We start from the raw sequence: 26,986 nt of genomic DNA, 5'->3' as shown, positions 1-26,986 counted from the left end.
GCCACCCAGGCGTCCCCAGCATGCACGTTTTTGAGGTTGAATCGAGATCCTCTGCTAGCAGCAGAGTGGTTTCTTATCTGACACGACACCCAACGGTAGAATGTTGTGCATCACTGCTGTTTCCTGCAACAAATGGAGAGTAATCGTTTTTATTTTGGTTTTGGTGGAAATATATTTTCCTGTGAAACTCTTGCCTTTTGAAATCTCTCCTCTTTCAGCAACATTTATGCACAATGGGGTTAGTACATTCTCAGCTGCAATTGGGGTTGCCCCTTGTGATCCTGACAGGATGACCACAATTTAAAAACTTTCTTATGCCATCGAGTACATGCTCATTTTAGGCAATTTGGAAAATTAAATAATAATAATAAAAAGAAGAGGAAATCATCATTCATAGTCTTACTGCCCAGAGAAAACCACAGCTAATGTTTTGGTGTATTTCCTTCCAGTGTGTGTGTGTGTGTGTGTGTGTGTGTGTGTGTATGTGTGTGTTTTAACAGTTTTTTTTTAAATTATAAAGGTAACATCTCAACACAGGAGAAAATTTGGGGAATGCAGAAAAGAGTGAAAAGGCAATCAAGTCCTCCGAAATGTCACCACCCAGAAATGGGCACCCTTAGCAGCCAGTCTTCTTTGGGTCACTCCTATAGCTTTTATATCTCATAGTAAATGCCAAGTTCTAGAAGAGAATGTGGCAAATGTGGTTGTCCCTGTAAGAAAGGGTGGACTCTGTTTTGTCTCTGTTGTGCTTGGAACACGGGTCATTAAAAGGCTGCAGACTAGTCAGGAGCAGGAGTATCCTCTCCTGGAAGCTTGTTAGAAATGCACTCAGGAGTCTGGGTGAAGGCAGGTGGACCCTGGGCCTATTTCCTTCTAAGAGATTCTGGTGCATGCTGCAGTTTGGGAAGGACTACACAGGAAGACCAAACTCTGATGGGGTTCAGGCTCCAGATGGACCGGAAGTGGGAGTTCACCTGGGAAATGGGGAAGGAACCACTTTGCAGCATGAAGCTCATTATACTTACATGACCGTTTTCATGATTGAGCTTCCTGAGGGAGGGACTGCCTGGGTTTGCATCCCAGTGCCCAGCCCCATGCCGGGCCGGTGATCAATGCTCAACAAATAATGAATGAATTAGTGAATGTATAAGTGGATGGATGAATGAATTCTGGAGCTATGGCCCACATGTCTTTTTTTTTCCCTTTAATTTCTAGGATCGGAACATCAATTAACATCTGACCACTGCCAGCCCATCCCCTCCCACCCACGTTGATCATACCTCTGGGCCGGAGAGAGAAAGCAGGTCTTGGAGAGGGCACCATGATTTCTCCCTTCTTAGTGCTGGCCATTGGCACCTGCCTTACCAACTCCTTTGTGCCAGGTAGGCTGGAGGACCCAGGCAGAAGAGCGGGGAAACTTGGTGCCGGTGGGGTAGGAGGAGGGCAATATCTCTGTTCAGGGTCATAGAACTATCCAAATGATCTAACAGCTGGAAACATATGTTCCCAGAGCAGGAGGTCCCAGCTCTGCTCTTGCACGTGCTAGTGTTGGACGGGCCACTCTTTTTCTCTTTATATGATCCTATTCCTTAATTGGGGTATAAACTATGCCAAGTCTTGGGATGCTAAGCCTCCTGTTGGTTTTGTCTACTTAATGCTCCCCCGTGGTGATAACATTTCCTTGTAGCTTATAATTTTTGCTGGTGAATTCAACAGAGTTTTGTTTTTTGTTTTTTTGTTTCTTATTGGAGACTCACATGGAAGTGTTTCCATGGTGCAGTGTTGTTGTGTTTGATTCTTCAACTAATTCTAGACAAGTTTTTATGTTAACTCTTCAGTTAGGGGTTCTTACGCTGTAAATTCAGACCTCCGCGGAGACCGGGCTTAGATTTGGAGTTGCGCTCACATTTCTCAAGACTGGCTTTCTTTCCCCATCCCTTCTATAGTCACACATGCACATTATCAACCTAGATCTGTTTCTGGTTGGACACCCCAAGGGCCGCCCAGCCTCAGCCCCAGCGGGAGAGGGGAGCCCGCCTTGGCTCAGTCCATCACGTGGAAGTTCTCTACCTGTCTGGTGGAGAGAGTAAATTCCTCCTCTTTAGGGCTGTTGTGGGAATCCCACAGTATAGTCAGTGTTAGGCAGGGAGTGGGTGCTCTTAGGAAGAATATTTTCAACAGATGAGGAAATTGGGGTGCAGAGAAGGGACTGGCCCTCCCCCGGTGACACAGCAAGTCAGAGTTGGGGATGGAACCCAAGCTGCCGGGGTCTCAGGCCATGCCCCCCTCTCGATCCCATGATGCCTTTCAGTGTGGATCCTTGGGGATCTGCAGTCACTCTGTGGGACCACGTCCCTGCTTTCTCAACACTCACAGCCCACCTGAGTGAAAGCTAAACAGATGGATGAAAAGTGAAAAGGTGAACAAGCAACAACGTGAAAAATCTTCAGATATTCAGCAATTCAGTCTTTTGTATTTGTTCCTTTTTAGCCATTCTGATGTGTGTGTAGTGGTGTTACATTGTCTCCTCTTTTTTTTAAATTAGGTATAACTTATAGTAAAGTGCACCAATCAAAAATGTATAGCCTTGTGAGTTCTTACATATTTTATGCCCATGCAACCACCACCCAGATTAAGAGAGAACATTTGCAGTCATGGGACACTAAGGGCTTTCGTATGCACTCCCCAACCCAGCCTGCCCCCAAGCCGAAGGAAGTGCCCTAGGCTTACTCCTGCCACCACACATGAATTGAGCCTGTTTGGAACTCATGTACATGAAATTATATGGTACGTACTGACAAGTACTCTTCCCCTAGCATTATATTCTGAGCATTTGTGCATGTCATGTAATGTTCTCCAAAAACAATGGCCTCCTGATACTCAGTTGTCCAAGGCCATGATTGCTTAAGCCAGTCCTCTGACAATGAAGTCAGTTTCACATCCACTAACCCCTTCTCAGGGTCAGGCCCTGGGGGGTGGCGCTGGTGCAATAGACAAGGGCTCTTGCCAGTCTTTTCCGGTCTCACAAGGAGCATCCTGAGCAGGGAGCCTGGCAGAGTGGGATCACAGCTGGAAGCAAGAAGAAGGAATGGATGCAGGGCAGGCTGACGTCAGCCCAGCCCCTCGGGGAAGGGGGGGTCTGCCCGGATGATGTTCGGGAAGGGGAGGGAAGGACTGGTTGTCGGTAAGTCAAGACGGGAAGTAGTGCATCACCACCCAGATCGCACCCAAATGGCCAGAGAAGCTCCTTGACCTACGCCTTGCCACTGTAGTAGGTGTGGAGGAAGGCAAGAGATGGGAACCAGCCCTGATCAAAACCACCACCGGCTCTGGAATTTGTTGAGACTCGATCTCAATCCTAAAACTGCCTCTAGGAAGCTATGGACTCCCATTTTCCTGGGGGCAGAAACTCAGATGGTGGGAATCTGCCTCGAAGTGCACAGCTGGTTGGGAGGGCCAAGGCTGCCCAGCCTCCAGCGTGGGGCTCTGCCTGTGAGGCCTGAAATGCGTGAAGTCGGCAGAGCCCTTCATTAGGGCGGTGGCCCCGGAGGCTGCCAGGGGGAGGCGGCGCGGACTAGTCTGCGGGGCCTCTGCTTGTAGGAACAAGGGATTCCAGGTCTGGCATGGAATTATTCCTGGGGGTGCGTGATGGTGATCTCCTGGGGGTCAAGTATGTCATTTATTGAACACGGCCGCCCCCCTCCCCCAAAGTGACCCTGAGAGGAATCTACAAACAACCGCATTTGGCAGGGAAGGAAATGGAGTTTCAGAGAGGTGTGACCTGCCCCCACGGGGGTCCTTGGCACAGCTCTGGTTGTCCCTGAGGTCTGTCAGGCACTGCAACTGTGTTCTTTCCATTGGAGGATTGACTGCTGGACACACGGGGGCAGGGTGGAGGGTGCGGTGGGGGCGGGGAAGAAGAGCATTCCTGGTTCCCAGTTTTTCTCAAGACTAAGGACAGGGACATCCTCCTCTTTGCTAATTTCTCCTAACGGGTGAGATTGTGCGTGGCTGCTTGAAATCAGATTCGTTAAACAAAAGGCAGTCTTGCTTTCCAGTATGGCTGTCCGCGCTGTTGCTAACTCAGGTTTCTGCTGACTTTAATGAATAAGCCAAGCAGAGTTTATAATTGATGGCTGGATACCTCTGGGGACTCCTGCAGGTGAAAGTAGTTTGTTCTCTTGAACAGATTAAACATTACCCTCGTAATTGTGCTTGCACAATTCATTTGCTGCCTTAGCAGAATGTCTCTGTACGGGGTGGAAAGAAACAGCGTGGGCTCCGGGGAGTGGAGCCAGAGCTGTGTGGCCCTGGGCACATTGGTTGGTGTCTCTGAGCCGTGGACTGGCCCAGGTCTACAGACCACACAATGGCTGGCGGACATAGCCCGGCTCCCTCCCCCAAGTCCAGGCAGCCCTGCCCTCAGGCACGAGAAGTTGGGGTATCCATAATGTTTGGGGAGGGGAAGCTGCCCCCCACCCCTGCCAGAAAACTCTGCCTCTCTGTCTCTACAGAGAAAGAGAAAGACCCCAAGTACTGGAGAGACCAAGCTCAGCAGACCCTGAAACATGCCCTCAGGCTTCAGAAGCTCAACACCAATGTGGCTAAGAATGTCATCATGTTCCTGGGAGATGGTGAGGCCTGGGGGTCCCCGAGAACATGACTGGGTGGGGGCACCTAGGTAGGGGCTCAGGGAGCCAGGCTGTGGTGGAGAGGGCTGTGTTGAAGAGGCTGGGGCCCGGCGGGGGGAGCATGTTTAGGGGGTTGGGGGGCCAGGCTGTGGACCCAACAGGTCTGTGTGCTCTGCCAGGCAGTCCCTGAGGGTCTGGGGAGGGGAGGGAGAAAGGGGCCACAGAGCCACATCTACAGAACCGTGCTCTGGTGCCCACGTCCCACCCAGCCTTGGCCCCAAACTAGAGAAATATAGGTGCCCAAGATGAAGAGGTGGGGAGCCCGAGAGACTGAGGCCCCCCCTTCCCCTGCTGCAGGGATGGGTGTCTCCACCGTGACGGCTGCCCGCATCCTCAAGGGTCAGCTCCACCACAACCCCGGGGAGGAGACCAGGCTGGAGATGGACAAGTTCCCTTATGTGGCCCTCTCCAAGGTGAGTTCCGGCCGCCCCGGGCCTAAGCCTCCCACCTCTCAGCTTGGCCACACCGAGGAAGGGCAGGGGAGTCGGGCCTGCGGGTGAGGCGGTCAGCCCTCCTGGGGTCTCCGCGGCCCCACCGTGAAAGGAGGATAGCAACAGCTGCTCGCCAAGACTTGATCTTGAGGGTCTTAGTCGTCGATTTAAAAATCGATTGACGTATAACCGGCACAGGGGAAAGCGCACGTGCCCCAGCGGGCGGCTTGAGTTTTCACAGACTGCACCTGTCTGCGTAGCCGGCGTCCAGGCTAAGTGACGGCAGCCGGCAGGCCCCCAGCTCTCCCCCAGCCCCTTGTCCCCCCGACCCCCCTGGCTTCCAACACCACTGAGGAGCTGTTCTGCTTTTGTCCTTGCTGTCCGCGGAACCCCGCGGCGTGTGTGCTTCTGCGCTGGCCCTGCTGCGTTCATTCCCTCCCCAGGCGCCGCCGGGTGATAGATTAGTGGGGGCAGCTCTTGTGCTGGGGTCCCTGCTGGGGTCCCTGCTGGGGCCGTTATGTACTGAACATCCTCTGGACACCCTGGGTCGGGCCCAGGGCTCACTTCTGGGAGAACGGCAGTGGCTGGGATTTTTTTCTGTGGCTCACAGGCTGGTGGGGAAGGAAGACAGGCAAATAGTTTTGGGGTCTCAACTAGAGGTCTGAATGGGGGAGGGAGGGGGGCCTTTTTCCCCATTCTAGATCCTGCTGCCCCCTCACTTTTCCTCCCTTTTTCCCAGCCTCCCCCCCGTCACTTTTTCAAGGACCCCCCCTTCTCTAGGACTCACCTGCCTCCCCTACCCCCTTGCTGGCTCCCACAGCCCCAGACCCAGAGAGAGGCCTGAGTGACCCGGCCCCCACCCCCCTGCATGTTGGAGGGCTGCCCTCACCCCTTCCCGCTGCCCTGGCCGCCAGGGCACAGGGAGTGGGGGCAGGACACAGCGGCTAGGTGATACTGTGGCTCTGGGGGGCCCTCGGGAGGTAGCGGGGCTTCGCCAAGGCCACAGGAGGCCTCTCTGTCTCCGTCATGCCCCAGTCCTCAGGGTGTGAGTGGGGGTGAGGTGGAGGCCATCAGCAAGGCCTGGCTGATGCCTGACGCCCCTTCCCCACCCGCAGACGTACAACACCAACGCTCAGGTCCCTGACAGCGCGGGTACTGCGACTGCCTACTTGTGTGGGGTGAAGGCCAACGAGGGCACCGTGGGGGTGAGCGCAGCGACCCAGCGCACCCAGTGCAACACGACTCAGGGGAACGAAGTCACCTCCATCCTGCGCTGGGCCAAGGACGCTGGTGAGTGGGGGTAGTGGCAGGGAGTGGGGCCTGGCTCTGTGTCCTGTCTGGGCCTCAGTCTGCCCCCACTGGATAATGGGGAGAGGCAGGGCTTTTCCAGCTCTGGTGGCTGGGAGCCTGGGGGATGTTCGTGGAATCCCTTCCATGCCCGGGAAGGCTAGTGGCTTAGGGGGTTACTCAGATGTGGGTTCCAGTCCCGACTCATTTCCCTGAGTCTCTTTATTTGACAATAAAATGGCCGTGAAAACATGGCCCCCTTATCCGTATGGTGTGAGGAAGGTAAAGAACGTAGCCTGGTGCTGGCCCCGTGGGAGATCAGTGTCTGCTTCTCCCTTCCTCCCTGGAAGTGGGGGCCCTGGCCGGTGTCCTGGGAACTTTGGGGTCAGGGTATGAGGTCGACTGACAAGATGACAGAGCCACACCACCTGAGAGCCCTTAGGAGGGCCCCTGTGTTCTTATAGGGCACCCGGGGGGCTTCCTGTGGGGGGGGGGTTCTGCAGGGTACATGATGGAGGGGAGGGCCACAGAGGTAAAGGGAGTTGTGCTGCCAGGATCTTCAGAAGCCACCGTCCCCCCGACCAACCCCTGCGGGACTGGTGGGGAGACTGAGGCCCAGGCAGTCAGTGGAATGGATGGGAGGCCAGTCTTTAGTCAGGAGCGGGAAGGAGAAGACAGCTTGGACAGCCCCATCCCCAATCGCCCTCTCCCACATGCCAGGGAAGTCTGTGGGCATTGTGACCACCACGAGAGTGAACCACGCCACCCCCAGTGCTGCCTACGCCCACTCTGCTGACCGGGACTGGTACTCAGACAACGAGATGCCCCCGGAGGCCGTGAGCCAGGGCTGCAAGGACATTGCCTACCAGCTCATGCACAACGTCAGGGACATCGAGGCGAGTGTGGGGGTGCGGGCCGCTCAGGGACGGGCGGGCTTGTGAGGCGGGGCCCCTGGTGGGCCTCAGGCCTCTGCCGGCTCAGGAGAAGCGGCCCGGCCTGGCTCCCCACACACCTGGGAGGCTCCCAGCCCATTAGGGGATTTGCGGTTGGGGCAGGGAGCACTGGAGGCTTTCTCCGCGGCGGGGCTGAGGGATAAGCCCTGATGTGGCTGCCACCACACCCCAAGAACCGGGCGCCCAGGGATTATTCTGTAAGTCGGGATCTGGCGCTGCACCATCAGCCCTGCCCGCCAGCATGGGGAGGTGACCCTGTGGCCATCTGAGGGGAGCACCTGCCCCGCACCTGCCCACAGGCACAGACAGGCCCGTGTCCCGTGCGCGCGACCAGGAAGCCCGGAGAGGCGGTGGTGTGGGCAGCGGTCAGCACGAGTGCCCGTGCTGGAACCTCCGGGCTTCCGGTCCTTGCCCTGCCGCTTGCGAGCTGTGTGACCTTGGGTCGGTTAACCTCTGTAGCTTCCCTTTGACAGCCCGTCTGTGACATGTGCCTCCCTCGTCAGCCCACTGCAAGATCCAAATAAAATAAGCCCTTGGAGTTTAGTAAGGCCTGGCGCCTAGTGGGTTCGCGGAAGGTGGTGGCATTCGGCGCAAGCCACACAGGCCGGCCCCGAGTCCCAGCTTCGGCACCCAGGCCGTCCCGTGTGCGCAGGCGCGAACACACAGCCCAGCTCCTGTTCCCTTCCCTACTCTGTTCTTAACTGAGGCCCTCCAGCTTGCTCCTTTTTTAGGCTCTTGTTGCCCACTTCTGGGGTCTGGCGAGGGGGCAAGGGGATTTTAGCTCCCTGAAACTAAAATGGGGGTTCAGTGAGGCTCAGAGAAAGCCCCAGGTCCCACCTACCCCTCACCTGTTCCTACCACCACCAGACAAACGGACTGACTCCCGGACCCTCTGTCCCCCGTGTACCACCCCAATTCCCAAGGCCCCTCTCCCCACCCATGACTTCCCTTTTCTAAGCAGTGGACTGAGCACCCCCTTTCAGGACAAACAGTCCCGGCAGCCCCTCCTAGTGAGCATGTATCTGAGGCCAGGCCTCTGTCCTGACTTTGCCTCCACCTGATGAACATCCTGGGGCAAGTTGCTTCCTCTTCCTGAGCCTCAGTTTCCCCACCTGTGCAACAAGAATAGAGAGCCCCACCTGCCCCCTCCCAGGGCCGCTGGAGGCCGAGATGAGGTCATGGATGTGAGAACATTTGTTGTACAAGTGCAGGGTGTAATTATGGGGCCGCTTCTCAGGGAGATGTGCCAGGAACAGCCTGAGAGGGGGACAGGAGCTTAGGGAAGACTTCTCCGTGGGGCGAGGGTGGACTGGGGTGCTCGGGTCACTGGGGGTTGAGCTGGGGCATGAGTGAGGAGGTGGACCGGGGTGAACACTGCCCCCCTTCCCCTCTCCTCTCCCGCTTTGCCCTCCCGTCCGCTCCTGCATCTCCACCACCCCAAAGCCCCCCAGCCCCCAGGCTGCACATGAAACACAACTCCTGGTGTCCGCCCTGAAAATAAATATCTTTTGCTAAAAAAAAAAAAAAAAAAAAAAAAAGAAAAAGGAAAGAAAGAAAGAAAGACACAAACCCAAACCCCAAAGCCAAACAGCAAGTCTGTTATTTGGGAGTTTAATGAGCGTGTGAAGTCCCTGCTGGGGCTGGAAATGATGAGGCTCCAGGCAAGAAGATTGGGGGCTTCATTTTCCATCTGAAAATGCCAAGGGGTCAGGTTCTGTGGGAACAGGGGTGGCGAGCCGGGGGCCGGTGACCCGGGGTCCCCTCTCCTTCGCCTCACAGCCTGCCCCACCCCCAGAGCTCCTGGCTGGGGCCGACGGGGAGGAACTCTCCTCTTTGGAAGTACTCTGATGTCCGCTACTTCGGCCAGTGAGAACGGCTTTGGCCGGGGCTGCCCGCGGGTGTCGGGACCGCGTTGGAATACTGCATTACTGCATTTCCTTCTGCGGCCATCCTGACCATTTGACAGATAAGGAAACGGAGGCTCAGAGAGGTGAAGTGACAGGCCCTCGGCCTGTAAGTGGCAGAGTCGGAGTCAAAAACCCCAAGTCTGACTTCCAAGCCCGTGCCCTTTCCAGTTCCCCATGACCCAGGCTGGCCCCGGGCGCCTTCCCCACCCCCACCATCCGCCTGGACTCCTGGGTTCTCAGGAGGGAGTGAAGCGGAAGGCAGAGCAGGGAACATAGGAAATGTCAGGCCTGGGGCGGTGGATCTGAGACCAGCCATAGCTGGGCTCTGCTCTCCCAAGGTGTCCAGGGGCAGCGGCCTGGCCTGGCGCCCGCGGTGACAGGAGGACACCGGTGTGGCGGTCACCGCAGGTGGTGGCTGTTATGCTCTTGGCCCCATTTTAAAAATAGTCAGGACTTCAAACATGGACTCCCAAGGAAAACAAACAGTCCCGCGTCCGTCCGCCCGCGCACGCCAGCCGTGGTGAGTAAAATTAGCCTGGCGGGGACTACACAGACGTGAACGCCGGCCACTGTTTGCCCCGGCTCCCGGCCGGGCTGCCCGAGACCTCCCTGGCAGAGGCTCTGGCCTGCGGCGTGCTGCTTCCCACTGGGGACAGGAGGCTCTGCAGATGGACCAGGGCCCCCGTGCTGGGGTCAGGGAAGCCCCGGGTTTGAATCCTGGCTAAGGCCGTGTGGCCTTGGGGGAAAAGAAATCACATATCTGCTCCCATTTCTTTAGTTGGAAAATGGGGACACAGGTTCCCTGGCAGCCTTGGTAATGAAGTTGATTAAGATGATGTATCTGAAGTGTTTAGTGACTGACACGCTGTGAGCGCTCTGTAGATGGTGTTATTCTTACACGAGTGGGAACAGAGTCAGGCTTCTGGAAAGCCAGGTAGGAGAAGTTACCAGTATTTCACCCAGAAGCCCCAAACCATGGTCCTAATATATTCATGATTTCATCTCCCCAAGTGGAAAAGCAGAGGCTTGGGGTGGGCAGTGTGGACCGAAACCGAGACTCTCCGAGCTGGAGAAGCGTCCACACTTGGGGATGCTTATGCCCAGCGCCTCCGGGAGCCCAGCTCTTGAGGCTTGGAACCCTGGGGTACTGATGGCTTCTGTCCCCTGTAGGTGATCATGGGGGGAGGCCGGAAGTACATGTTCCCCAAGAATAGCACCGACGTGGAGTATGAGATGGACGAGAAGTCCAGGGGCACGAGGCTGGACAGCCTGAACCTCATCGACATCTGGAAGAGCTTCAAACCGAGACACAAGGTAACCCATTCAGGGGCCAGGAGGCTTCAGGGCTGGCTTGTGGTGGGAGGGGCTGGGCGACCCCTCTCTGAATCTCAGTTTGTTTCCTCCTCTGTGGGGAGGGGGTCGTAATTCTTACCTCGATGGAACCAAATGGTCTAACAGATACATGAATGGCACATAGTAGGTGATCAGTCAGTTCTTCCCTTCAGGGGCGGGCACCCAGGGGAGCTAGGCAGTGAGGAGGGTGGGCCCTAGAATCACCTGCATGGACATTCAGGCCACTTGAGCCCCTACTGTGTGCAGGGCCCCTCACTGGGCATGAATTCCAAAGGATGAATCAGATGGTCAAGGGATTGTGGATCACTCTGTGCTTGGATGGCGAGAAGCCCAGGAGCTACGGGAACCCAGAGGGGACAGACCGCAAGGGGGGGCTGACAAGCCCTGAGGAGGAGGAGGGGTGGAGGTGGCAGGGAGGGGAGTGTGTGAGCCCTCCATCGTGACTTGGTTTGGCCCCCGCGAGGGCACGTGCAGGGGAAGGAAGCCTGGAGCGCTGGACGGGCCTGAGTGCTGGCTCCCCGGAGTGGCTCTGGCAGCCGCTGAGCCCGGGGCAGATGGGGTCTGGAAATGACTGTGGTCAGGACTGAAGACAGTGGGGAGCAGCCTGGGAGCCACTTTGATGTCACTCTGGGGTTGGGTTTCTGAGGCTTCCAGGACTGGCCCCCGGGGGGAGCCTTGTGGGATGGGGCTGGGCCAAAAGCAAGGTGGGGGCAGGGACCTGAGGATGGCCCCCACAGGGTGGATGAGGGTGGGACTGCGCTGCTTTGAACCCTTTCCATTCGTCTGAGTCAGCCCCGGCCAGGCCAGAGCCCCTTCCTGGCCCAAGCCAGAGAGACATTGCTCCTCCCAGCCTCAGTTTCCCTACGCGGAACATGGGGCCAGGGTTTAACCCTTCTAGCCTGGGTAGGTGCTTAACCCTGGAGCTCAGTGTAGACTCCAAGAGGGAGAGATTGGACCCTTCTAGAGTCAGACTCCCCTTCACTGCTGAGTGGCTCTGTCATCTGTGTCTCAGTGTCCTTGTCTGCAAAATGGGCATAACTACTTCCCTCGTAGGGCTGATGTGAGAACCGAATGAGGTAACACAGGAGAACCAGCTCAGCGAAGCAGGACAGGGGAGCCCCACTTCCTCAGCCTTCTCGCCCTCCTTTCCATAACAGCCCCCGAGACTCCAGAACCACAGATCCCGATGTCATTGCCCAGAGAAGGGCAATTTTCCTCATCCTCATTGCCCTGAGGATGCACAGCAGATTCTTGGCCGTGCCATGACCCCCAGCCCAGCGCTGAGTGGTGCCGTCTCCAGATAAGTCGGCCAGCTTCTTCCTGTGGCCTCTGTCCTGGGGAAGCCGCACTTCCTTTATCACCCTCTCCAATGGGGTCACTGGGGCAGAGTAGGGCTTTACTTCCTCCTTGGCTCTCCACAGCTTCCATAACACACCCAGCCCGTGCCTCTTGATGGGCACTCCATAGCTGGGAACCCATAGCTTCCTCTTCTTGGCTCCATGATCCCTCCCTGCTGTTTGAAACTCTCCTTCCTGACCCCAGGCTGATCACTGGCTTCTTGTCCTCCAGGGCCCCATGAGGACATCACCTCCACTAGGAGGCCCTCCCTGATGCTGCCTCTGGGCTCACAGCGCCCCCCAGCCCTCCATTCTCATTCCCCTGCATTAGAATTGTAGAATTGCCTGTTCGTCATTTCTTAAAGGCAGATGGTAGATCCTCAGGGAGGGATTAGTAAATGGCTGAAGGAAACAAATATATTCCCTAGACCCTGAGAGCAGCTGGGGTCAGTCCTCCCAACCCCCCAGCCCCCACGTGGCTAACACAGGCCCTTCCTCCTAGCACTCTCACTATGTCTGGAACCGTACCGAACTCCTGACCCTCGACCCCTACACTGTGGACTACCTCTTGGGTAAGTGGGGGGGTGGGGGGTGGAGTGGAGTACACCCAGCTGGGTGCCCTGGTCCTGGGACTGTGAGTCCAGCACCTGGGGGGCCAAGGCCCCGGCCTTCCCCCTACTTAGGGACCTTTGCTCTGAGGCTCTAGGACCTGGGAGAGGTGAGGAAGGGGTTCGGGTTCATAGAATTGGGCCTGAAATCTGCTGCTTGTGGAGAGCGAATGGTTCCATTGAGCACAAAGGGGAACAGAAGCTCAGGTCGGGGAAGAGACTGCGGTGTGCCGCTCGGCCCATTAGCATCCTGGCCCAGGTAGATCTGACCCCTGGCTGGGGCGGGAGACCTGGAGCCAGCCCTGCTGTGTGGCCCGGGCAGAAGCCCGCCAGGCTATCTCTGCTGGTCTTGACTAGGGGTTGTCCCCCAGGGAGCGGGGAGCAGGGGAGGGGCCCTGACTCGGTGGAATGAGGCCCTGAGCCCCACCATGCCAACACCTGGGTCCCCTGTCCCACCTGGCGTTGTGCCCAGTGAGTGGTGGCAAAACCTGTAAACCTTTCCCAAGGGGCACAGCCCCTAGGTCCTGGGTGCGTCATTGGAGGTTATGGGCTCAAAGCTGGGCACCTTGGAGGATCCCCCAGACACATGTGCACACACGCGCGCACGCACACACACGCACTGCTTGCCTGGGTCACACAGCAAACGTCCTGTGCCACCAACAGGCTGTGGAGAGCCGTGCAAGTCCCCATGTGGCACATCTGGCCCGCTCGTGGGTCTTAGAGCCAGAGTGCTGGGTTCAGATCCCACTCTGCCACCTGTAAGCTGTCCGACCTTGGGCAAGTGATTTCTCCTCTCTGTGCCTCAGTTTTCTCTCCTATAAAGTAGGAGTGATGACTGTTCTGTAAGATGGGGCTAATGACATCAGGGCCATCATGGGTACACGTGAGCCAATGCATTGTATGAGTTGTTATCTCCAGATTATCTCCAAACTTAACAGTTTAAAAGAGAGTAAACCAAAAATAAATAAAAAGTAAAAATAAAACGAGTAAACATTTATTACTTCACACAGTTTCTTGGGGCCAGGAATTTCGAGCAGCTTGGCTGGGTCTCCCATGAGGTTGCAGTCATCTGAAGGCTTGATCCCTGCCACATGGAGCTCTCCGTAGAGTTGGTGGGGTGTCCTTACAACATGGCAGCTGGCTTCAAGGCTAAAGCCATAATATTTTATGCCCTGGTCTGGAAGTCATATAGCATCATTTCTGCAGTATTCTATTGGACACTCAGGATAATCTTAGCATAGGAGGGGACACACAAGGGTATAAATTCCAGAAGGCAGGGATTATAGGGCGCCATCTTGGAGGCTGGTGCCTGTGTGCTTCCAAAGCCCCTAGAAGGGCATGTGGCACACAGCGTTCTGTCCATTGGAGCTCTTGTCTGGCTGTGCACATACTCCCGGAAGGGCAAGGTGTTCTGGATCCAGAACATCTAGGGCAGGAAGCACCAACCTGGTACATGTGGAATCTTGTGACTTGGGCAAGGAATGGATCGATCGTATTTCATAGTGAGAAAACCAAGCTCAGGGAACAGAAGGGACAGTGAGCCAAACCTTCTAATACTTCCCCGCACAGGGCACTTATGCCTTTCAAGCCTGACCTGTACGTGGCAGGTAAGTACACACCCAAGCCGCCCCACTGAGTCCATGGTCCTCTGCCTGGGGGTTGCAGTGCCGTGTCCGGAGCCCTTCAGACTTGGGACTGCACTGATGGATTTAAATCCCGGATCGCCCACTTAGCAGCTGAAGACACCAAGCTACTGAGCACCCGTGCCTCAGTCTCCTCTGTAAAATGGACGTGGTGATCCCCTCGCCATAGTGCGGCTGTGAAGGGGGAATGAGGCAGTGCTCGCGAGGCGCTGGGCACAGTTTGGACCCACCTGTGGGCAGCTTCCTCCCTGCTTGCTCTAACCCCAAGTTGTGTGTGGGGAGCCTGTTCCCTGAGACAGCCCAGGCTCCTTGGGGAGGGGGGGTCCCCTGGCAGGGTCACAGGAAAACTCACTGTCCGCGTCCTCCTCAGGTCTCTTTGAGCCGGGGGACATGCAGTACGAGCTGAACAGGAACAACGTGACTGACCCGTCGCTCTCCGAGATGGTGGAGGTAGCCATCAAGATTCTGAGCAAGAACCCCAAAGGCTTCTTCTTGCTGGTGGAAGGTAGGGCCCCAGGCCTGGCTGCAGGGCCACTTCCCTGGGAGCCTCTGGGTATATAGCCCTGGGATCCAGGGATGGGGTGCTCCAACTCTCAAAGACAACCATCCACTATTGGGGAAGACGGGTTATGCATGGTGTTGAAGCTCCCAGCCCAACAAGCTGTTTTCCTTTGAGCATGAGGATAACCTGTCAGACCAGCTAGTCCAGGAAGGCTTCCCAGAAGAGGAGGTGGGAGCCTTCCTTTTGGGGGTCCCTCCCTAGGGCCCCTCAGCTTCACTCCTCCCAAAAGACAGGTCCGGGGTCATCCTCGGCAGATGCCTATCAATCTGAGGAGCCTCAGCTGGTTGGTGGGCATCTGCTGTTACCAGGCCCTTGTGGGGCCAAAGTCAGATTCATGACCCTGGGATATCCTGGGTCCCCCAGATGGGAGAGCCAGTCCCTTCAGGAGCTGGCAGTGCTGTATGCCAGCGTTCATGGGGGTTCCTAGCGCTGTTGGGAGGCCCTGGAGTCAGGCCTGGGTTCTTTGCTGGTGCTGTCTGACCTCTGTCTGTACATTTCTATAAAGTGAGGCCAAAAATGGTCTTTGAAGGGTTATTAACATCCATTATGTTCAGAGACATAGAGTACTTGGAACAGGGCCCAGCAGAAAATAAATTTTCCGTGTTTCTATTATTACCATTATTATGATTACACAATAGCTAAGTCAATAACAGTAGGAAGTGTGAGGAAGTGATAAAGTTTCCAGAATCTTCCAGAGTTCTAACAGCCATTGTCTCCCATGGTTCCAGATGTTGCCTCACTGAACTCTCCCTGTACACACACACACACACACACACACATTTGCACATACACTCTCACCACATAGATACACACTCAGGCCCCTCTGCCTTCCAGAGGCCAGCGGCCGCCCGCCCGGCTTGGCAGCTTTCTTGCCAAACCCCGGGGTTCCCACTCAAGCATGGCGGTCTCAGCCTGGCCCGAACAGGCCTCTGACGTCAAGGACCCAGCCAGAAGCCAGTGGTGGTGAGCACGGGCTCCCCCGGGAGCAGTCCTCTTTGTGACTGCTCCCAGAACCACAACAAAGGGAGGACCCACCCTGCCAGCCTGCCAGGCCAGCGTGGTGAGGCTCAGGCCAGTGGGAAGGGAGGACGCCCAGGCCCAGGACCCTCAGAGTTGGGAGTCTTCACTCGGGCAGCATCCTCCTGTTAGAGACAAAGAGGGGTCACCTCAGGTCATGCAGCCCTTAGCCATGACCTTGAAGCCAGGCCTCCTGTACCCACCTAGGAGAGGTGGCACAGGCCCCAGGCTTCGAGGCCTTTATGGAGGCCTGCCATGGGCACTGCCCAGGCATGGAGAATGAGAGTTATGCCCAAGTTCAAATCCCAGCCGTCCCACCTTGGGTACATCACTTGTGCACCCGAGGCCTCAGTTGCTCCATCTGTAAATGGGGCTGATTGTGCCCATCTCTGCCCACGATTGTTGTGAAGGGGAAATGAGACACCAGCTTGTTAGGCCTGGCGCCCAGTAGGCACTTAGGCACCCTGGCTCTGTTTCCACCCGTTGGAGGTCTCAGACTCCTTCGAAGAGCTGAGGAAGCTGCTCTGAGAGCCATGCGGGGTGGCGGACAGAGCACCAGCTTTTCAGTCGGGTGGATCTGGCTTCGCTCTTTCCGTGCTTGGGCCCTTGGTCCACAGCCTGTCCTCGCTGAGCCACCGTAAAGGTCGAATGGCGGCATGACGTGCCTGGCGTGGTACTTGGCATGTGGCTGTTCCCCACCAAAGAATGGTTCCTCCAGCAGTAGTGTGGCGGGACCTGGGGGTGCAGATCTTCCCCTCCCCCTCACCCAAGGCCTTTGCCTTGGTGTCTCAAGGAGGAAGGATTGACCACGGGCATCACGAGGGCAAGGCCAAGCAGGCGCTGCACGAGGCGGTGGAGATGGACCGGGCAATTGGGAAGGCAGGCACCATGACCTCCCTGGAAGACACGCTGACTGTCGTCACTGCGGACCACTCCCACGTCTTCACCTTTGGCGGGTACACCCCCCGCGGCAACTCTATCTTTGGTAGGTGGGCCTCGGTTGGGGTGGGCACCAGGCACTCCCACGGTCTGCCCATCGGGGGGCAGGAGTAGGGTTGGGAGAGCCAGCAAGCTCAGGGCCTGGCATGTGTGGGACTGTGTGAGAATCGGGTAAGAAAGAGAAGGTACTGTTGTGGGGGGGGGGGGGGCGCGGTTACAGGATGAGGGGACAGAGTGAAGTGAGTGCTCGGGTGGGTCGATGCGTGGCTACCTGGATGATGGGTGGATAGAAGAATGAGAGGATGGATGCCTGGCCTAGGGAGAAGATGGATGGGTGGATGGACCGACGGACAGGTAGACCAACAGGTGGGACGGATGTGGGCACAGTGAAAACGGAGGGGTAGTTGGTGGGAAATGAGTCAGGTTTGGAAGGTAGCTTCATGGAGTGGTTCAAGGTTCTTCGCAGGGGATCCAGGGATTGCCAAGCTAGGGCCTGGGGACTGTAGTCTTGGCTCTCCAACGTGACTCCTGGGCCGATGCCTTCCTGCGCAGGTCTGGCCCCCATGCTGAGTGACACGGACAAGAAGCCCTTCACTGCCATCCTGTACGGCAACGGGCCTGGCTACAAGGTGGTAGGCGGTGAGCGAGAGAACGTCTCCATGGTGGACTATGGTGAGATTGCCCAAACCCGGGGCAGGGAGGGTGCAGGGCGCCCCGTGGGGATGGGCCTGGGAACATTGTAGGCTCGTGGCCAAGGTCAGGAGGCTGCAAATAGCCAGGACTGGAGTCAGAACATCTCGAGTCAAATCCCCTTCTGCCACTGAGCGGCTCTGTGACCTTGGGCATGCAGTTTTGCCTTTCTCAGCTTCCCTTTCTTCCGTAAAAGAGTTCTACCTCCCAAGGTTGTCTGAAGGACTAAGTGGGTCTGGAGAACTTAACGTGCCCCGCACCTGTTGCTGTTAGACTGTCATTTTTACTGGCTACGTAATTCCCCAAACCCGAGCCTTCTCGGTGTGCTCATCCAGTTCCATATTGCTGACTGTTCACTGGCTCACGATGGCCCCAGTAGTCCTTGGGGCTCTAGCTATGCGCCAATGGTGGGAGGCTCTCCTGGGTTGACTCTTCAGGGATTTTTCTCTTCTGGGGGTCGAGAGGGCAGTCTTCTGTGTCAGAACAGACCCAGCCCCAAATCCTGTGGCCCTTGTACGAAGTGACAGCCCTGCACTGAGCCTCTGTGTCCTCAATAAGAGGAGAGCCTTCGAGCCAGCCTGGAAGGGCAGGGAGAAGCTGCTGCAGAGCCCAGCCCCCCGGCAGGCTCTCAGCAAGTGTTTCCTCTGGCCCGCAGCTCACAACAACTACCAGGCGCAGTCCGCCGTGCCCCTGCGCCATGAGACCCACGGCGGGGAGGACGTAGCGGTCTTTGCCAAGGGGCCCATGGCACACCTGCTGCACGGTGTCCACGAGCAGAACTACATTCCCCACGTGATGGCTTACGCAGCCTGCATCGGTGCTAACCAGGACCACTGTGCCTCGGCCAGCTCGGCAGGTGGCCCTTCTCCAGGCCCCCTGCTCCTCCTGCTGGCCCTGCTCCCCTTGGGCATCCTGTTCTGAGGGCCCAGGGCCCAGGCACCCACCAGCCTATGACGGATGGCCAGCCTCCCTCTCTCAGCGCAGCCCACCGCCTGGGAGCCCACACCTCAAGGGCCAGGTAGGCAGGGACCTTCACAGCCTCTACAGCTGCCAGAAAGAGGACCCAGGAAACCAAAGTCTGCTGCCCACCTCGCTCCTCTCTGGAATCCTCCACTGGGGCCAGACCAGTTCCTGGCCTCTGGCCTCTGCTCTTTCCCTGCTGCCCCTTTGGCCAACAGAGTAGGTTTCTCTGGGCAGGCAGAGGACGCAGACTGCAGAAATTCTCAAAGCATCTTATTTTTCTAGCAAACACATTTCTCCAGACCTGGAGGCCCTGGAGCTTCCATGGAACATTCCGGATCTGATCTTCCCACTCCCCCTCCCCTTTTGGAACCACCAGGCCCCATGGTGCTCATGTCCGTACACCTGCCGGGAGACCCGGTTCTTCTCCGCAGGAGGGGGGTTTGCTCACTCATTCCAGAGCTGCTGGGGGCTCCCGGGAAGTGAACTGGGACTGGCCATCTGACCCCAGGGCTTCCTGGGCTAGGGAGAGGAGCCTGGACAGGCAGACATTTCTCAGCTCTTAACACACATGCCCACTCCTCTCTTAAGGAACACTCCTGTTTGGAACGGCAAAAAAAAAAAATTTTTTTTTCTCTTTTTGGTGTTGGTTAAAAGGGAACACAAAACATTTAAATAAAACTTTCCAAATACTTCTGAGGACAGAACTGAGTCTTTGTGGTCAGTGAGGAAGAGAAAGAAATAAGCTTGGTTTCTCTGGGAGAGAACTGGACTCTGGGCCCAGGAATGCGGGTGGCGAAGGGCCAGGAGGAAGGGGCTGCCTGCTGACCTGGGGGCTTCACCACTCAGTACCTGCGTGACTTTGGACAAATTGCTTTGTATCTCTGTGTCTCCATTTTCTTAACGATAAAATGGGACACAGCCCAGTCCTGGGTTGCTGTGAGAATCCAAGAAGCCTCTGGGCCCTGAAACCCACAGCAAGAAGGCCTCCAAGGGCCCCACGACACCCTTGCCACACAGACAGAGCCACACGCCCTGGCCCAGTGGAACTCATTCATTCATTCAACAAATCCATTTGACCCTTGAACAACCAGGTTTGAATTGCATGGGTCCGCTTACTTACAGATTTTTTTGGATAAATACAGTTCTGTAACTGTATTTTCCTTATGATTTCTTTTTTTAATACAATTTTTAAAAAAGATTTTTTTTATTTATTTGACAGAGAGAGATCACAAGTAGGCAGACAGGCAGGCAGAGGGAGAAGGAGAAGCAGGCTCCCTGCTGAGCACGGAGCCCAATGCGGGGCTCGATCCCAGGACCCTGGGATCATGATCCGAGCCGAAGGCAGACGCTTAACCGACTGAGCCACCCAGGCACCCCTTCCTTATGATTACTAATAACATTTTCATTCCTCTAGCTGACTTCATTGTAAGAATACAGTCTATATTACATATAATATACAAAATATGTGTTAATTGCTTCTATTATCAGTAAGGCTTCCAGTCCATAGGAGGCTGTTTGTAGTTCAGTTTGGGGGGAGTTGGCGCCCCTTACCCTCGTGTTCAAGGGTCGACTGCATTGAGCAGGGCCTAGGCACTGTAGCAGGTCTTACGAATATCGTGGAGAACCACACAGACTTACCCCTTGCCTTCACAGAGCTTCAGCCTGGCTTGGCGATTGTGATCTCTTTTCCATTCCTGATTATCAGGCCTGGGTACTAGACTCAGGATTGCACCTGACATTGGGATATACCGGGTCCCCGGATTTGCTCCTTGCCTCATTGCAATGACGGTCCTTGTAATGGTAATCACATAACCATTCACATCGATCACTTAACCATCTGCCAAGCTCTGTGCTTGATGCTTTATATGGATTCAGTTCATTTGACCCTCACTAGGAAGTGGGCCCCTGTCGTCCGCATTTGTAGATGAGGAGACCGAGGGTCCACCAGGTGGTGTGATTGCGCAAGGTCCCCCAAGTTGTGGGGCTGGGATTTGAGCCCAGGTACATTCTATTCCAAAGCTCCTATACTTAATGACGTCCTTCATTTGTTTATAATACATTTCCAACCTCCTGCCAACACGTTCTGACGCAGCCAGTACGAGGGATTCAACACACGGGTCAAGTGTGAACTCAGAATGCTGAGAGACCGTGTCTGAAGGGGGCCCTCCTTCAGGGAGAAAATGCAATCGAGCAGGTTTCTCTCTGAACTTCCCGGCAGTGCTGACAAGAAGGGAGGCGCAGCCACGCCGACGCTGGGTTAGAAAATTTAAACTACATGCTCACGTTCTTACCAGGGCAAAGAGACCCCTCATACCACCTTCCCGATTTTTGTCCTATCTCTACTACTATTTCCTAAACACTTGTTTAAACGCACAGGTGAGCGGTCAAGTTTTGAAAGTTCACCAGCACCGCACCTGAAATCAACTTACGTGTCTCAGGGTGCAAACTGTACTTTGTGTCTTAGGTTGGGTTTTCCAAGGGCAGACCCTGAGATGTACGTGCAAGTGTAAAAGGAGCTCAGAAGGCCCCAGGCAGGGAGTGGGGAAGTGGGACAGCGAAAGGAAGGAAGCTGATAAAAGGTAAGTTATGAGGGACGCCTGGGTGGCTCAGTTGGTTAAGTGTCTGCCTTCGGCTCAGGTCAGGATCCCAGGGTCCTGGGATTGAGCCCCACATCGGGCTCCCTGCTCAGCAGGGAGCCTGCTTCTCTCTCCCACTCCCCCTGCTTGTGTTCCCTTTCTCGCTGTGTCTCTCTGTCAAATAAATAAATAAAATCTTAAGAAAAAAAAAGTTTTAAGTTATGAAGCAGATTGCCATCAGGGGCAACTAGGGCTCAAGCCCACCCGGGGCCACTGGGAGACCCCGTAGAGGATGCACCTCAATCCGCCCACCGCCGGGCGAGGGAGCTGGGGCATTTATTCCCCAACTCCTCCTCCATTGGCTAAGGGCTGCTTCCTGGAAAGAGAACACCCTGGCATTTCCCAACCTGCCCTTGAAGGGCTGAGAGAGAGAACCCCCCCTCCCCCAGGCACGTGCTGGAACATTAAATGCTCAGAGGATACGAAGAGGGCAGCAACAGCATCTGTTAGACTTTGGGATACACTGAGGGGGTTGAAAAGCAGGAACCGGGAGTCTGAGAGATGGGGGAGCACGTCTCTATGAACTAGGGACAGTTCTTTAACTTTCCTACACCTGAATGGAGGGTGTCCAGTGCAGTGTTGAGCACATAATGACCGTTAGCTCCCACGAGGAGCAGGGAGTTCTTCCCACCCAGAATCTGTGCCGTGGGCTTCAAGATGAATCCATGGTGCTTGGGCACCCCAGGCTCCCCTCACCCAAGCTGGGCCCCCGCACTCTCAGGTCACTTGTCACCTTTATTGTAACTAATCCATGCCAGGGGGCAAGGCAGAGGTCCCAGCCCCACCCACCAGCACCCATTAGAAGCTAAGGGTGACCGTCTGCCTCCAGCACCGGTTTCCAGCGCCCTCAGATGCTTTCTCAGGGAGGAAGAACAAAGAGGGGCTGACAAATCCACCTCTATTCATCCACATAACCCTGTCTTCTGTTTAAGATAAATCCAGAATGTAACACAATGAGTTTATTTCTATCTCAAACATCTGGTGGTGCCTCTGGTCAGGTGACAGGGACGCAGGCTCTTTCCACCTTGTGGCTCTGCCCTCCTCCAAATCCTGGAAGCTCTGTCTCACCAGAACTACTGAAATTCTGTGAGCAGCACATCAATGGGGGGCTTGAGGGGTAGAGACCCTTTTTAACCACTTCTTCCTGGAAGTGACACACATCACTTCCATTCATGATCCATTGGTGAAAACTAGTCACATGACCCCACCTAGATGCACAAGAGGCTAGGAAATGAAGTCTCTCTGGCTTTTTCGAAAAAATGGGAAGATCTGGCTGGTATTGCCCCACATATCTGCAAGATAATGGCTGATCAGAGCCAAGAGATGGCTGCCCATCGAGGGTACGGCTCTCCCATTTGCCACAGTCCCCAGCACTCGGTACTCTTACACTAAACCCCTTAGGACAGATGCTACCCCTCTGGTCCCGGTGGAGCCTGAGCTCATGGCCCCTGCTTCACTCTGGGAACAGGTGAGGCTCTGTCCTCAGAAAGCTCCTGTCTCACGAGACAGATTGCCAGAAGCCATCCCACTGCAGCGGGGAAGCTAGAAGCTGTGGGGGCAGGGAGGGGGCGCTTAACTGGTGGGGGGCATGGCAGGGCAGGCACGGAGACAGAGAAGGCAACAAGTGAGCTGGGGCCTGACAGGCCAAGGAGCACTGAGGCAGGACATGGGGGTACAGAGGGGACTTCGGAGGACATCGTGGGGACAGATGGGCAGGAAGCTCTCAATGCCATTCCTAGAAGCTGCAGGTGGACCGTGAGCACTTGGGGAGCTGGGGAGTGAGCATCATTTTTGAAAAATCATCTTGGCTTCCCAAGGAAACTGCTAGAGTAGACCAGGCAGAAGAAACCGGGGCCCTGGAGATGGGGAGGGGGTAACAAACCCCCAATATGGGCCTAAGAGTGCCACTCCTGTTTGTCAAGGAGGCTGGACCAGCACACGAATGAATAGGTCATCAGCAAATTGTCTGCTCTGAGATGGAGGGAAGGAGGGAGCATCATACCTACTACGTACCACACCCGCATCTAAGCACCCAAGACATGGCAGTGAAGTTGCCACCTTGAGGGTACATTTGTCACATATACTCCCCCAACCATCCTGTGAGGTAGGCAATATCATCCCCATTTTGCAGATGAGAAAGGAGAGGCTTGGCAGAGCACAGTGACCTGCTCAGGGCCCATGGCTTGAAAGGGACAGCTGCAAGTTGCCCCTAGGTCCGCCTCACTCCCAACCTGTGTCCCCTCCCTGGCCTCTGGGTGCTAATCTCTCCAAGGAAAACAACCCAGGCCCCATCAGCCGCAGAAGCCCTTCAATGGGGTAGTAAGAGCCCCAAGCCAACGGAGTTTATAATTAGCCCTGGTGGCTACCCCAAGACCTCCCAGCAAGATCTAGCACCAGCCGATCTGGGGGTGGGGGTGGGGGGAGCTGGGGGGATTAAGTTCTCAGAAGGGGATTTGCGCTCCCGAGTTTCTGGAGTTTCTGGGTGGCTTCCTGAGACCTCTTTGTGCTGCCGCCCCGAGTGTGGCTCCAGGCCCTCTTCTGGCTCCTCGGCCATCTGTGCTGGCCTCAGGATGGGGTGGACACGGGCCCCACCAGCCAAGGATGGGGCAGGCCGGGGTGGGGTCTGCCACCGGCCAGGGCCACCTGTCCCTCCTTCCCATTGGAACAGAGGCCGAGGGTCATTAGAAGCGGAGCTGCGGGCACACTGGCCAACATTTCTACGGTGTCCCCGGAGTGCCAGACACTGTTCCTAGTGCCTCACAGTGCACTGAACCGACTTATCCTCCCCCCCATTCCCAAAGGGCGGGACTGTGTCTGTCCCCAGTTTCCAGATGAAGAAACAGAAGCAGAGAGAAATTGGTGACTTATGCAAAGCCACACCACTAACAGGGGATGAAGGAGGGCGTGAGGCCAAGCACTGCGGCTCCCGAGTGGGGATTTTAATCATCCCGATAGCTCCTTTCGGCAGGGTAAGGAGCGGCAAGAAGGGGTCAGGAATGTAACTGCAAAGGTGGCAGGGGTGGGACCTCATTGGCGGGGATCCTGTCCTGTGGGGCCTGTGTCCTTGTCCTGGTGGGGAGTGCCCGGAGGCCTCCCGCAGCTCCCTTGCCTCCACCTGCCCAGGCCACGGTGACTGGCTCCAGGGGCCCCGGGGTCAGCCGGGCTTGCACACTCTGGCCGAGGGCCCTGGAATTAGCCTCCTGCCCACTCAGGTCACCTGGCTGGGAAACAATGGCAGCGGAGAGGCTGTGTCCTGAGGACGGTTGGCCGGGGCAGGGTGGAGGAGGGTCGGGAGGCAGGATCTGGAGGAGCGTGAGATGTGACCATTCACCCCTTTGCCTCCCAGAGCCCTGGGCCAGGCCTGAGCAGCTGCTGCCTGCTTCCCGGGCATGAGCACGTTACTGTCTTGACATCCACTCTCATGGCCAGTTTTGGCGCTTCATGGGCCCTTTGCCCTCCATGCCTGAGGGATCTCCTGGGGCACAGGCCTCTTGCCACTGTCCCCCAGACAAAGCTCAGGGCTGGAGGCCAGGGAGGAAGGCAGCCCAGAGAGGGTGAGACGCCAAGGTGAAGTCACACAGTAAAATGGGTTAGACACAGAAGGAGATGTGGTCGGGCTCATGCTTTGGAAAGATTGCTCCGGCTGCTGGGCAGAGGAGGGCCCGGGGACGCCAGGAGTGATGCTGGAGGGCAGTCTGGAGGCCTTTCTGTTGCTGGGGCTGGAGGTGGTGGTGGCTTGGACCAGCCAAGTGTGGCGGTGGCGGGAAGCAGCTGGATCCCAGACATGTTTGGGAGTTAAAGCCAACGGGGCTTGCTGATGGGCTCGCTGTGGGGAGCAGAGGAAATAGCGCAACCGGGGATGCCCCCTGAATTTTTGGCCTGAGCACCTGGGTGGAGTGCCATTTATGGATATGGGGGAACAGATTTGGAGAGAAAATACAGACGCGGTTTGGATCACTTTAGCTTAGAGATGCCCATTAGACTTGGGGGCGGACATGCCCACAGGTACTTGGGAAGGAAGAGTCTGGAGTTCAGTGGAGGAGCTCAGCTGGAGACAGAGGGAGCGTCATGACGGCATTTAAAGCTGTAGGGCACAGAATGTGATGTGCCCAAGATCACAGCCAGCCAACGGCCAGGATTTGAACTGGGGTCTGTCAGACTCCAAAACCCACAGAAGCCGTTTCCACTCCAGCAGGTGTTCACCTTGGGGTTTCGTCCAAGGTGTGTGTTGGGCAGGGAGGGGGTGGTGCCAGAAGCTTCTGGAAATGAATTTGGGAACTACTGAGATCCTTCCAGCCTGGGCTACCCACCCCCCCCCCAACTACTACCTCCCCACGCGGAGGAGCTCTTGTCAAGCATGGATTCCTGTCCCCTTCCCAGTGTACAGCTGGAGACACTGAGGTCCAGAGGAGGGCAGAGCTGGGATCTAGGTCTTCTGCCTGCCACCCTGACTTCTCCATCGGGCTCCTGTCTCAACCAACTCAATGGTTGAGTTGAAACCACCCAACAGAGACAATCCTGGAGGGGGTGAATGTTTCTCTTGAGGCCCTCAGATGGAACCAGGGCCTGGGGCCTTCCCTCCTGGGCTCCCCACAAGGCAACATTTGCCCCACACCTGCCTCTACCCCTCGTCCAGCCATCCCCAGCCTTCAGGACCCCTCCAAGTCCCTGGCAGGGCAGCCTCGAGCCTGGCCCCAGTCCTGGCTCCTGTCCTGCAGCCCGGATCGAGCTCCCTTGGCCCCTGCCCAGACCACCCAGCGCCAGGGCCCGGCAGAGCCCAGTGGGGCTGGCGGGCAGTGCTCCCGGGCTGGCCAGCCGTGGTCTGGCTCCACCCGAGGGGCTGTGGCCTGGGAACCGCTAGCTGTCTCCTCAGGGAAGCGGCTGGGATCTCCAGAACAAACAGGGAAACCACAGGCCCCTGCCCCACCCGAGGAGAGGGGAGCTGCCTCTGGCCACGTCCACCAACACCCCGTTCTCTAGGCGCAACCAGCGGGGAAGGAGCAGAATGGCTGTGGTCACATGTGGACAGAAAAAGCTGCAATGCTTGCTGCTCCCGCAGAGCCCCCCAGGAGGGGGGTTTGACGGAGCTGGGGGGCGGTGTGTGGCTCCTCAGCTTCAGGCTGAGACAACACCCTGGGAGCAAACAGATCTGGGTTCAAATCCGGCCCCTGCCGCAACCTAGCTGAGCAGCCTTGGGTAAGTGATTACACTTCTCCATGCCTCAGTTTCCTCTCTGAAAAGTGGTTTCAGTGGCCCCTGCCTCCCACAGATGTAATGAGATGACCCAGAGTCCTCCAGATGGAAAGTGCCCGGCTCAGGGCCTGACACACAGTAGGTTCTTGGGAGACATCGGTCCCTGACCCGTCACCGGCTCCGTGACTGCTAGAACAATCCCAGGGGATTCCTGGGCCTGGCAGGGCAGGTAGGGACAACCTCCTTGATTCAGACCGGCTGGGGGTTGGGGAGCATCTGACTCCACTAAAAGCCGCAATTAGAGCCCAATTTAAAGAAACGCTGTGTTACTTCTTCCCAGGGCAGATGTGATTACAGGCTGGGAGCTAAACTGTTACTAACAGGATGACACACAGAAAGGCCCCTTCCAGGGCATGGAGGATGTCCAGCCCCACCCCCTCGCCATACAACTGGGGAAACTGAGACCCAGGGCAGGAAGAGACAAGCTCCAGCTCACACTGCAGGTTAGAGGGGGCCGGGCCCAAGCCCTGCCTTCCTTCCGATGGCCGCTCCAAGCTCCATCCCCACCTCTTGCTTTTCCCCAAAGGATTCATTGCTGCATCTTGAGGCCAGAGGCACCTTGAAAGAGATGACATTCGCTGAGAAGGAGGAATGGGGGCTGCGATGATGACATCTCGGTGTGACACTGGCCATGAAGCCAGGGCCTCGGGGCCAGTGGCGGCTCCCTGCCCGGTACGCAGGGACCTCACAAGGAGGACACTGATAATAATAACGCT

At 56.4% G+C, this 26,986-nt stretch overlaps 1 protein-coding gene across 2 annotated transcripts in view; it reads left to right on the top strand.

The window, feature by feature from the left end:
* ALPL (alkaline phosphatase, biomineralization associated) overlaps positions 1 to 19,076 on the top strand; it is a 51,918-nt gene extending 32,842 nt beyond the window's left edge. The window contains exons 2-12 of one of the 2 annotated variants that reach the window (XM_032391814.1): positions 1,216 to 1,382; positions 4,515 to 4,634; positions 4,989 to 5,104; positions 6,238 to 6,412; positions 7,130 to 7,305; positions 10,440 to 10,583; positions 12,462 to 12,531; positions 14,581 to 14,715; positions 16,583 to 16,774; positions 17,281 to 17,400; positions 18,074 to 19,076. In XM_032391814.1, the coding sequence (XP_032247705.1) occupies positions 1,322 to 1,382; positions 4,515 to 4,634; positions 4,989 to 5,104; positions 6,238 to 6,412; positions 7,130 to 7,305; positions 10,440 to 10,583; positions 12,462 to 12,531; positions 14,581 to 14,715; positions 16,583 to 16,774; positions 17,281 to 17,400; positions 18,074 to 18,339 (1,575 nt within the window). In that variant the 5' untranslated portion in view covers positions 1,216 to 1,321 and the 3' untranslated portion in view covers positions 18,340 to 19,076. Of the gene's footprint in view, positions 1 to 1,215; positions 1,383 to 4,514; positions 4,635 to 4,988; positions 5,105 to 6,237; positions 6,413 to 7,129; positions 7,306 to 10,439; positions 10,584 to 12,461; positions 12,532 to 14,580; positions 14,716 to 16,582; positions 16,775 to 17,280; positions 17,401 to 18,073 lie in introns of those variants that run through there. The other variant, XM_032391824.1, reaches the window with a different exon arrangement.
* The last annotated feature ends 7,910 nt before the right edge of the window (positions 19,077 to 26,986 follow it).

The sequence above is a fragment of the Phoca vitulina genome, unplaced genomic scaffold (genome assembly GCF_004348235.1).
Source record: "Phoca vitulina isolate PV1807 unplaced genomic scaffold, GSC_HSeal_1.0 scaffold2, whole genome shotgun sequence".
NCBI lineage: Eukaryota > Metazoa > Chordata > Mammalia > Carnivora > Phocidae > Phoca > Phoca vitulina.
This window is presented reverse-complemented; position numbering and strand designations above follow the sequence as displayed.